Source organism: Neofelis nebulosa, chromosome 1 (assembly GCF_028018385.1).
Source record: "Neofelis nebulosa isolate mNeoNeb1 chromosome 1, mNeoNeb1.pri, whole genome shotgun sequence".
NCBI classification, from domain to species: Eukaryota; Metazoa; Chordata; class Mammalia; order Carnivora; family Felidae; genus Neofelis; species Neofelis nebulosa.
The window spans coordinates 190,452,822-190,465,572 of record NC_080782.1 but is presented as its reverse complement, the minus strand read 5'-3'; the positions used below and the strand labels follow the sequence as shown (position 1 = coordinate 190,465,572).

Genomic DNA, 12,751 nt, shown 5'->3' with positions numbered 1-12,751 from the left:
TGTCTACACTCAAGTAGTCACCAACTTTGTTTTTTTCCTAGTGCTTAAATCATTTACAGATGGATAAAGTTATGTATTAGTCTCTTAGAGCTAATACCACCATCTGGGTGGCTTAAACAGTGGAAATTTATTTTCTCACAGTTCTGGAGGCTAGAAGTCCAAGATCAAAGTGCTGGAAAATTTGGTTTCTGGTGAGGGGTCCTCTTCTTGGCTGTGGACGGCTGTCTTGCTGTGTCTCACATGGTCTCTTTTCTACATGTGGGTGGAGAGAGAGCTCCCTTAGTGCTCTTCCTCTTCCTATAAGGTCACCAATCCTAGTGGATTAGGGCTCTACCTTTATATCCTTAATTATCTCCAGAAAGGCCCTATCTCTAAATTCAGTCACACTGGGGAGTTAGGGTTTTAAGGAGACACAGTTCAGTCCATAATACGTTATATTGCACGAGCATAGCTTGTAGGAATCCCTGCTGCTGGCAGAGTGCAGAAAAAGAAAACATGATGACTCAATAGGTACTTTTTTGTTTTTTGGATCTTATTTCTGGTGTGGGTACAGTGGTATGTGTACTAGATACCAGTAGATCTGATTTTGAAGAAAACAGTGTTGAATTTTCCCCTGAACTAAACATGCTCAGAGGTGAAAATGCACTTTTGGAATATTTCGCTGTTTTGTATTTTCCCCATCAGTGCTTCCTGTGTTTTAACCATGTGACATGCTTGTAAAATGATAGACTGAGGCATCACTGGGATAAAGTAATAAGTTGCTCATGGCTGCTGGCAGTCTGTCCTCTGCCCCAGACCTCACCCACCTGCTGAGGAGGAGGAGAGTAACTGTCTCAGCCAGTCACAGCACACGTATGGCACATAGGTTGGGAATCTTTACTGCTATTTATTAATGTAAATTCTTTATTTTAAATAGACAGGAAGATATTACATAAAGCTGTTGCATGGTTTCTCCACAGATAACACAAATATTAACCCATTGGATGTAGAACAGCTATGTCAAATAGTATATTCTATGATGCTGGAAATATTCTGTATCTCTGCTGTCCAATATGGTAGCTACAAGCCAGATGTGACCATTGAGCACTTGACATGTGGCTAGTGTGACTGAGGGACTAAATTTTAAATTTCCTGTCATTTTAATTAATTGAAGTGTAAATATCCTGCTTTGTAGAGCAGGGTAGGTTCCTGGAGCAAGTGGAAGAAGCAGTGTGGCTGGGGGGCACTGGATAACAGATGCAGAGGACATGGAAGTACTGATCAGTATCTGGGTTTACAAAAAAGAAAATGTGGAGTGTAAACAAGTTTTATTTCCAGTAGTGTCACCTGAATTTTTTTTTTTTTTTTTTTTTTTTTTTTTTTAAAGATACAACCTATTCTGTAAAGAGATCATCTTGTATGGGTAGTAATAATGGCTACCATTTCTTTAGGGATCACCATGTGCCAGATTCTGTACCATGTTAAACTCTTTAAATTGATTATCTCACTTAATCCCCTTATCAGCCTTGTGAAGTAGTACTACAGATCAGAGAACTGTGGCTCACCAGAGTCAGCAGTGAGTCCAAGGTCATTTATCTAGTGAGTACACTTTGACTCAAACACAGGTCTCTTATTTCAAAATTCATTCTCCTGACTGTTGCACCATATAACATAGCTTACCATAAATGATCAGGAAAGCATTTGGAGAAAGAAGAAATTATAGAAGACATTGGGAAGGAAGAAATTATAGGAGTAGGGAAATTGCTTTGAAGAAACAGCTATTTCATTTAAATTTATCCTAAAATGTTTCCTCTCTGTCTTCAGAATTCTGAAAAAGTCAGCATTTCTCTAGGTAATTTACTTTGTTTACCCTGAGAGTTGGGTGGAGATATTTGGGGTAAGAGGATGGGCAGTGAACAGGACAAAGTTCTGTTCAAATTGATCTTCGGTTTTACTATTGTTACTGTTATTATTTGATAATGTTACTCTCTTGGACACAGGGCACTCTGATTATATCTCAAGGACCTGTGTCAGAATGGTTTCTGCTACAAGTAATAGAAAACCCTCACTCAACTATTTTAAATAATTAGGAGATTATCTCACAAAACAGAAAATCCATGAACAAGCAGATCCCAGCCGTAGCAAGTATCAGTGCTATAGCTCTGCTCCTCCTGGATTTCCTTCCTTCTCTAGCCCGTTTGGAGTTACAGTTTAATCCTCAGGCTGATAGCAAGATCCCTGCAGTGGTTCCAGGTATCACATCCAAACTAGACATCTGGGGGAAAGCAGTATTTAAAAAAAAATGTATGTACACACACACACACACACACACACACATATATAGTAGAAATTCATAAACTAGGCAAGAGTGTAATAAACTTCTATGTATTTATCACTCAGATTCAACAGTGATTAATTTAGAGCCACTGTTATTTAACCTATATTCCATTCTCCATCTCCTTGATGTGTTTTTAAGAACTGAAGAATGGTTTTCAGAAATCCTATTTCAAAAAAAAAATTGGCAGGGAGTTTTGGCCTCCTGTGATTTTTTTCCCCCCAGACTACTCAGGATTCACCTTTTGGAGTTAAGTATGGAGTCCAGACTTCCCTAAAATAAAGACTTTATAGGTAGGTGGATTCTTCAGGAGGGGGAAAAACAGGTTTTGTTAAGTAGGAGGAAGAGGCAATGAACAGTATCTTCTCTGGAAATACTTTATAATTTATGTGACTCATCTTTAATATTGCTTTTTATTTTTTATTTATTTATTTATTTATTTATTTATTTATTTTTTTCAACGTTTTTTATTTATTTTTGGGACAGAGAGAAACAGAGCATGAACGGGGGAGGGGCAGAGAGAGAGGGAGACACAGAATCGGAAACAGGCTCCAGGCTCCGAGCCATCAGCCCAGAGCCCGACGCGGGGCTCGAACTCACGGACCGCGAGATCGTGACCTGGCTGAAGTCGGACGCTTAACCGACTGCGCCACCCAGGCGCCCCTAATATTGCTTTTTAAAAAATCCAGTTTGGTTGGCTGATTGCTTAGGCTGGGTTTATTGGGTGGGATCACAAGGGAGCTACCCTGTGACTTGGTTTATTATTAGCTGGTTTATTATTATTACTATTATTATTATTATTATTATTATTAGCTGGTTTAAAAATGCAGTTTAACCTAGTGGTGACACATTTTAAGGAATTGATTCCTCTTGGCCAAACTGACAAGAAACCAAGCGTACCTGTTTGTTAATGTGTAGTTAATAACTAATACATTTGCAAAAGGTAAACTACAGTCTGTAAAGAAGACTTAATTGGTACAGAGTCAAAAGAAAGGGGAGTGTTATTTCCATTGTGCAGTAAAGTAGTGTTAATATTATGTCTTTGTTAATTTGTTTCTGAAGTGTGATCTTTAAAAGAACTTTTTACTTCTCTTGCTTTTAGTGGCATTTATTTTCAACTGGCTTGGGTTTTGTTTATCCTTCTGTATCACCAATACCATAGCTGGAAGATATGGTGCCATATGTGGATTTGGACTTTCATTGATCAAATGGATCCTTATCGTTAGGGTGAGTGTTTTGATAGCGTCTATTACTCTTATCTCTAAAATTAAAATGTATGAAAATCTGTCTGTGGTTCATGAATGTTCATTTTATGTCTAGGAGTTCAATTATTTTGAGACTTATTCTTACCTCTTATTATTGTAGTGATCTCTGTGGGATGAACAGTTTAAATGAGAGCTTGTTTACTACGTGGAAAGAGCTTTGAAAACAGAAAAAATTGAGTTTGAGTCTTATTTATATCAGTGTTCTAACCTTAAATTTTTAATTTTTCTGAGCATTAGTTTCTTCATAATGGGTTGGTAATAGCTGCCTTTCAAGATTTTTGTGAGTCTTAGAGGTGATAGAATTAAAGTATTCACCCAGTTGCTCCACAAATGTGCTCAGTAAACTGTGTCTATGACTATTGTGATCAGTCAAAACATAAAAATTTCTATCAGTTAGTAAATTGTCACAGATTTAGTTATTTTCCCACTCTTTTGGGGGGGGGGGTAGCATTAAGAACTCAAAAGTAAACTAAGGCCCCTGAGGTGGCTATCAGAACTCACCTTTTTTCCTTTATGTTCCTTCTCAGCCTTTCTTCTCATTTCTCTGTTGTTCCTGGGATTCACCCTCTGTCTACTTCTTATCACTTACGAGATGGTGTGTTGGGAGATAATGCCAAGTCCTCTTCTTTCTCCCATCTCAAAGCTTGTCCCATAATAAATTTCTGTGTCCATTCCACCAGCAGTAGTGTTGTTAGCATAGCTTTCCCCCAGCTCTTTGCCTTTTGAAGGCCCCCTTTGGCTCCTTTTTATGAAGCCTTTTCCCTGGTTTCTTTAGGGTAAGGCCTAGGAGAATGATTAGGAGTGCCTTTATTTATTGTTTTAATAAGTTTTCTTACAAGTAACCTATACATTTAAATGCTATTCTACAGTTGATAAAATGCGTAATTTCAACAAGTCATATTTATTTAAACATAGATTTCTAATTGAATGAATGCTCAAATGCTCCTAAAATATTCGGTACAGTCACATAGTAAAATGTCAGCTTCCCTTACGTGCTTCAGACACTTGTTATGCACCTATATTATCAAATTGATTTAAAAAATTAAAACTGGATTTAATGTGTTTTTGCTTTATTTTTAAACTTACTGCCTCCCAGAGTTTCAGTAATCTTATCAGACCTTGTCTGTGTTCAGACCAGATTAAGGTTTTGGCTATTAATCAGTTGATTCTTGGGTGAGACCTTATTGCATGGCTTCTAAGATGATTAAAACTAGAGCCATTGTAAGAATAGCCCCCTGGCAGATTCTTTTTATAATTTCATTTCAGAAGTTGTGGAGTGGATTCCCACGATGAACAGAAATCTGTTAAGGTGTTATGGACCATACAAATATAAAGAGATGATATAGGAGTAGATGATGTAGAAGTTACTACTAGAGAACCTCAAAAGAGTTGAAGTTAGATATGTCCATTGGTTATGGTTATATTAGTAATAGAACTAATTACTGTTATTCAAATAGGATTTCTCATCTTAGTCACAGAACACAAATTGATTTGAGGACTGTTTTTTCAGTTTTCCTAAGCTTAATAAATGTGTGTATTCTAAATTTATAAAAAAGAAGGTAGTCTAGTCCATTATATGCAACCAATGCCCTAGGGGTATTAGCTCCTAATTCTCCCATAGTAGCCCTAGTTGGGAGGGGGTTGATTAGTAATTAACTCCAGTTAATGTGATAAGGTGGGGAACTTAAATTCAAAGACTGCAGGTGCTCAGAGCTTTGTAAGGTATATACTAGCATCAAGTTTGATCACCAGGACTATTTAGTTTCCCTTTATAATAGCGCTACTGAAGGGTACCTGACTGGCTCAGTCAGAAGAGCATGTGACTCTTGATCTCAGGGTCGTGGGTTCGAGCTTCACATAGGTGTGGAGATTACTAAAAAAAATAAACTAAAAAAAAAAAAAAACCCAAAAACCATAAAATGTGCCTTTAAAAAAAATAAAGTACTGCTACTGAGTTAAGGTTAATGTCATGCCTTTAGTGTATACTGAGAATTGATACAAGAAAAGGATTTTTAAAGATCTTTTGTATAAAGTAATAATGGCAGCCAATCATTGAGTACTTACTATGTTCCAAGCAGAATTCGTTACCAACATCAAATTCTTGACCCCCTACTTGTATCAGTGATGCTCATGACAATGCAGCCATTATATTGATGATGAAGCTAAGAATAAAAAAAAGTCTAATAACTTGCTCCACATCCCATAGTTTGTATGTGAATTAGAAACTAGCTTGGTCCCAGTTCAGTGCATGTTCTCTTGGTTCTGTACTGCCTCTATGACACTGCATTTTGACTTTTATTATAATGCTCCAAACAATAAATTCCCTGTGGAGCTCAGTGCTGAGAGAAAGGGTTTCTCCTAAAAACCTGTTTTATTTTATTAGACAATAAGTAATTTATAAATCATACTGCAGCTTTTCTTTTTGTTTCTGAGTTGCCATGAACCTCAGATTTAATGTAAATATCTTTAGCCAATTCTGGTATTATTTCTGTCTACGGCTTTTGATCTTTTTATTATTTGTTTGAAAATGCATATGTGTTTTGTTAAAAACTAACAACTCTTTTTGAAAGTAGACAGGATGTAAACAATAAAATGCTGGTGTTACATTAATAAAATAAAATTAGATAAATTCCTATTGTCAGTTAATTTATTTTTCAAAATTTGATTTTTGCATCCTGTGATTGGTCAGTCAGCATGATGGATTTATTCATTAAAAAACCCAACTTGGCTCAGCCCTGCGACTGTTGGTGTTTTAAACATTTTTGCTCACTCAGTAATGAGTTCAAAAGCTTATTTATCCTTTTTACGTAGTGGACTTTATAAAGTCTCTCTTCGATTTCAAGGTGAAGGTAATTATATTTTTTACCCAGAAGTAAATAAAAACTAACTTTGGTAAATATTTTTGGTGAAGAATGATGATGTTCTTTTCTGGTTGTCTCTTGCCTGTTAGTATTATTTATTAAACATATTCTACAATATATTTAAATATTAGTTAAATGTATTGCTTTGCTTCTTTATTTCTTTTCGTTCTTATAGACTCTAAAACCCATATGAAAATCTTTTATTTATAATTAGTAATCACTTGATTAAAAAATATAGTGCAGTCCTACTTTACAAGCTATGTTTTCCTAATTTTTTAGCTCTCCCTTGTACTTATTTTAATGATGTAGGAGTCTGGAATTTGCGTCTATAATGGCACTTTAAAAATTTTAATCTCTGAAATTTTTGAAACTCTAAGCTGAGAATTTAGATTATAGTTGATTTATTAATTATAAATACTTCCTATGGAAATATTTAAGGTTTTAAAAATAGATTTAGATAATCTTTAGTACATATGCCTCCTCAGTAGTGATATTTTTATTACAGTTTATAAGCATTTTGGTTATTACCAAACCTATAGGATTTTTAAAAATGCTTCTGTGGAAAATACCAACGGATAGTTGGAAATAATTATCAAAAAAAGTTGGAGATAGATACTTTTAATTTCAGACTTGAGGGCAAGTCTCCATTTGATAAAATCATTTTTAGTTAAATCAGATTCAGTTTGGAGACCAATGGAAACAGAGTAGATAAAACGACGTAATTTTTAATAGTTTTAGACTAGGTTATATTACTTTCAGCAAACAACTATTTGCAACACTGTTTAATGCTAAAGGGTCATAGAGAAGAATTATCTGAAGTAACTCTGAAGACAATTAGTTTGACTTTTTACAAAAATTTTTTCAGTAATTAAAATCATGACGTCCAGAGTCTAATCAAGGAAAAGATAGCCGTGTTCATTGTCATCAAACTCTCCCTTCCCATCTGCCTGTTCATATTCTCATTTTACAGAACATATAAAACTGTCTACCGTGGTCACTAATAGGAACTGTTGAAATGCCACTTCAAGGTTCATTTAGCTGTTCTCAGCTCACTGTTGAGAGCTGAATACTGGAGCATCTAGTTTGAAAATAAAAAGAGTCTAATGAGTTGGGGGTCTTTATGTGCCTAGTATTCTTGGCAGTGATTAACAGTAGGGGGTGTACAGAAGGTCAAAAGCTCTTCTTTTTAGAGGTCAGCCGAACATCCCCATCTGATAAGATTAAACTAATGTGGCTTTTGGTGTTAATATCTAAAGCAGCGGGTTGCTGTAGTGTGTTTGGGATGGTAGTTGTGGCTTTTAGAGATTATGAAGAAAGAACCGACATGTGAACTCTTTAATGAGAAAGTTGGATTCAGATACAGAGAATTTACCTTTCTTTCTTACAAGCATCTTGAAACTGATTTTTGTTTCTAAAATACTTTGTATAAGTTTGTTAGCTATTGTATAAAAGATTTTAAAGAGTTTTTTCTCAAGTAACTATGTATATATTACATAATGTATTAAGTAATTATGTATGTATTACATAATGTATTAGGCATTTTGTTTTCTCTTTGTGTTAAGTGCTAGAGATTATTTGAGGTACATGATTCTGAAATTGAGGCTGATCTTTCATTTTCAAATTCAGGTACATAAATATGGTTAATATATTTATGTTCACTCCATAGTTTTCTGATTATTTTACTGGATATTTCAATGGACAGTATTGGCTTTGGTGGATATTTCTTGTACTTGGTAAGTTTATTCTTAATTAAATTTCAGTTTAATTTACATTTAGTTTAACTTTGATATTTCCCCAAATTGTAAGATGTAAACCCATTGTGTTGGAACTTAGGTGGTAATAATTTTTCTGTTGTAAAGTTCTCCTGTCCTAGCACTTAAATCATCTAAGCTATTTGGGTAATTATACATAGTACTCTAGATTTTGGATTTAAAAACCAGAGCCTTTCGATTTAAAAAAATCAGTGGTTGGATGATAATTAAATATATAAAACTTGAACACCCTAAAATGATTTTTAAAAATGTCTTCGGCATTTATCTTGGAAAATATACATGCATAATTTCTTTTAACGATCCTAGGAGATGTTGAGAGTAGGATAGTTGTTCTATGCATTTTACTTATTTTTGGAACATTGAAACGTTCTTTATATTTTTGAAACATACCCTGCATTAATCATTAATCAGCCAGGCAGAAGACTTCATGCCTAACGACCCCAGTACTTCTGTTGAGTTTTCTTCTTACAAGGCATGTCTTTTTATTAATATTGATGAATTTTATGGATTTCCAATTTTTGTTGCCTGGTGATTTTCACTTTAGATATATGATAAGTTAATCTTAAAATCACATGATGCCTTTAATCCACATTTCAAATTTATTTACTGGCGTGAAGAATATACTGAAGTTTAAAAGCCCACATTTCTCTAGGAACATTATTGTACCAGAAAATAATAGCATTTCAGTAGGTGGCAGTGTTCTCATTGAGTTTTTGTTTAGTCCTGCTATTGGATCTTTAGGATCTTTATGGAAACAAATTCTTGCGATCAGATAAGGTCACTAAAGATCCTGTATTCTTTCTTTAATAATTATAGTGAAATTATTCTGCTGTTGTGATTTTGTTAGGGAGCCAGACTCTTATGAGGGTTTAGGCAGTTTTTTTGCATTGTTAATTGTGTTCTGACTGCCTGAATTCTGTGATCGTTATTGAGCTACTTATTTAACAGTGAAAAAAATATATAGTCTATTAGATGTTTAAGCATATTAGGTGAGTATAGTTGCTTCTGAATATATTATTAATGATTGGACCTTACTATAGGCCTGAGTGGAATGCAGAGGATGACCTCATTTCCACATCAGAACCATAATCTATCTAGCATTTAGGGAAATACGGAAATTTAATCCATGATGAAAATGTTGCTCTCACATATACTCAGAAGAATGTTGAGTACATTGTAGAACACTGAGAAACGATAGCTGCTGAATGATTGATTGGTTTCTAGGTATGAATTGGCTTATTTTAGAAAATGGTTGAGCAGAATAAAATATGTCTTAGAAACAGCAGTTTTCATAGACAAAAGGAGGGATTTCACAAATAATTTTGGTTTACATTATTCAATAATGCTTTTACATTTGGATCACAATAGCATTATCTTTGAACAGCATCTGCAGGAGCACGAGGGTGGAATTCAGAGTGGGAGTCACAAATGGAAGGAGTTAGGATATGGGAAGCAGATGTGATCAGATTTAGCTGAAATTTATACCACTTGTTTAAGTCATTATTTGTGTATCTTCTATCTTTTTCGTTTATTACAACCATGCTCTTTTTTAGTACTTTGGTTACTGTCTTGCATTTGGGGTACGAATTTAGTTTGGGACTTTGCATTTGTATATATTTGCTATATGTATATATATCTTCTGTTTTTGTTTTGCATCCCCTCCCATTACTAGTTAAATATTTACTGAAGTTAGTAAATGTTTCTCTTAGAATTCTATGCGTAATATCAGAGAATTTACTAATAATGCTAATGCTTTTTGTGGTTAACTAATATTTTTCATCTGAAACTTAGAAGCATTTCACAGGCAATGCTTGCTCTCCTTCAATTACTAAGGAGACCTGTTAGCAAATGGCTGTTATTTAAAATTCCTATTACAGAGAATACTAAATAGATATAGTAAGACCTATCCCAAATCATTTAAGAAATCACTAGAGTGGTTGCTTCATAAGTCTTTCCTGATTCTTCTTATGTAAATTTGTATTATAAATTAGTCTTTTATTATTACTTGAAAATAAGAAGTAATAATTAATTATTTATGTAACACACATGTCTTCAAATACAGATTTAACAGATGACAGGCACTTGATATTGCTAGACAGGCTTCTTGGTTTTATCCCACAGTTGTTAGCAAATTACATGCATATATTCCTTCTTGAATACTTTATATTAGCAAATATGTCTTAAGTTTGCTTAGTAGTTGTATTAATTGAAAAGTTTTATATGGGGGTGCCTGAGTGGCTCAGTCAGTCAATCTGACTTCAGCTAGGTCATGATCTCATGTATCTTGAATTCAAGCCCCGTATCAGGCTCCGTACTGACCATGACAGCCTTTTTGGGATTCTCTCTCTCTCTCTCCCTCTCTCTTGCTTGCTCTCTCTCAAAATAAATAAACAAACTTAAAAACCCAGAAATTTCTTTAAAAACAAAAAAAAGAAAAGTTTCATATAAAAATGGGATTTCTCTGAGTTGAATCACATTAAATGCATTAGGTAACTTTTCTATTTAAAGAAATGGAATGAATGTATATATTTTTTATAATTCTGGATTTTCATGGCTGGATTTGCTTTACTTTAATTTAGATACATCTGGACTTAACAAATTGAAAGAATTTTTGGGAGGCAGTAAACTTTTATTAAATTTTTCCAAGATGACATTATCATTATAATGTAAAATAGGTTATGGAATGAATGGAATTTTACAGATTAAATTCTTTAAGCCGAGAGGATCTTGTTTATAATTGTCTATTTTAAATTTGTGGTACCCCTCTGTATAAGAACATAATGTATCTGTGATTTTAACCTCTCAGGCCTGCTTCTTTTCTTCAGAGGATTTGTTAATTATCTAAAAGTCAGAAACATGTCTGAAAGTATGGCAGCTGCTCATAGAACAAGGTATTTCTTCTTATTATAGAGGTAAGAAATCTTAACATATTAACTGTTCCCTTCATGTATTCATATTCACCAGATGCATATAATGTGCACTCATATTGTTTGTTTAAATTTAGCATATTTAATATATTGATATACTGTTAATCAACTAATGAAAATTTAATAAGTTGTGAACTTTTTAAAGTAGATTTTAAAAATTGAATTTCTTTGGAAATTTTAATTTTTTAAAAATACAATGAATAAGCAAACTTTAAGTCAGACTTTTTACACTTCTTTTTTAAAGATTAACCACAGGATGTAACCATTAGCACAAAATTTAAAAGGTTGAAAAAATAGGACAAGGCACTTACACAGAAGGGATGGGCACTTTGTATAAAACAATGTGAAAGTCACACATGGTGTTGAAGAAAACAAGAAACAAATTTGTGATTGAAAAGTAATTTTCTGTGCACTGATCTTAACAAACAAGATCGGAGAGTTAAAAGCTGTGTGAAGAAAATAGGAGCTCTGATATTGTTTACTTGAAGTGTGTCACTTTATACTAATAATGAAGGCTTCAACTTGAATAAACGGGAATAAAGAAACGAGCAGGGATTTCTTACTACTTATCCAGTGAGTTTCTGGAGGCTGTGTGTAACCAGTAGTATCTTCACCTGAAGGGACCTTGTATCTCTATTTTCTATAATAGATTCTTTTTTATTGAAACACAGGTAACATACAATATTATATTTGTATTATAATATAATTTGTAATATATTATATTATATTTGTATATATGTGTATAATACAGTGATTTGACATTTGTATATTTTGTGAGCTGGTCATCACAGTAAGTCTAGTTATCATCTGCCACCATACAAAGTTAATACAGTATTATTGACTGTATTCCCCATGCTGTAAATTACTTCCCCATGACTTACTTGTTTTGTAACTGGAAGTTTGTACCTCTTGATCCACTTCACTCATTTTGCCCCCCTCACTCCAAAACTCCTTCCCCTTTGATAGTTATCACTCTGTTCTCAGTATCTATGAGTCTGGATGTTGTTTTATTGTGTTTGTTTGTTTGTTTGTTTGTTTTTTGGTTGCATTTATAAGTGAAATCATGCAGCATTTGTCTTTCTTTGACTTATTTCACTTAGCATAATACCCTCATGGTCCATCCATGTTGTCACAAATGGCAGTATCTTTTTTGTGGCTGAGTAGTATTACATTTTACACACACACACACACACACACACACACACACACACACACACACCCCACATCTTCTTTATCCATTCATCTATTGATGGGCACTTAGTTCCCATATCTAGGCTATTGTAAATAATGCTACAGTTAGCACAGGGGTCCATATATCTTTTTGAATTACTCTTTTCATTTTCTTCACACAGATAGCCAGAAGTGGAATTGCTGGATCATAGGGTAGTTCTACTTTTAATTTTTTGAAGAAGCTCCATGCTGTTTTCCAGCATGGTTGCCTTAATTTACTTTCCCACCAACGGTTCACAAGGTTTCCCTTTTCTTCATGTCCTTGTTAACACTTGTTTCTTATCTTTTTGATTATAGCCATGCTGACAGGCATGCGGTGATAATCTCATTGTGATTTTCATATGCGTTTCCCTGATGTATAGTGATGTCGGGCATCTTTTTC

The 12,751-nt window shown here is 34.0% G+C and overlaps 1 protein-coding gene across 1 annotated transcript in view; it reads left to right on the top strand.

The window, feature by feature from the left end:
• The window catches only part of NDFIP2 (Nedd4 family interacting protein 2), a 68,930-nt gene that overhangs the window by 51,815 nt on the left and 4,364 nt on the right, over positions 1–12,751 (top strand). Inside the window, exons 8-10 of the mRNA XM_058682278.1 lie at positions 3,417–3,541; positions 8,107–8,173; positions 11,019–11,124. Coding sequence (XP_058538261.1) covers positions 3,417–3,541; positions 8,107–8,173; positions 11,019–11,122 — 296 coding nt within the window. The 3' untranslated portion in view covers positions 11,123–11,124. The remainder of the gene's footprint in view (positions 1–3,416; positions 3,542–8,106; positions 8,174–11,018; positions 11,125–12,751) is intronic.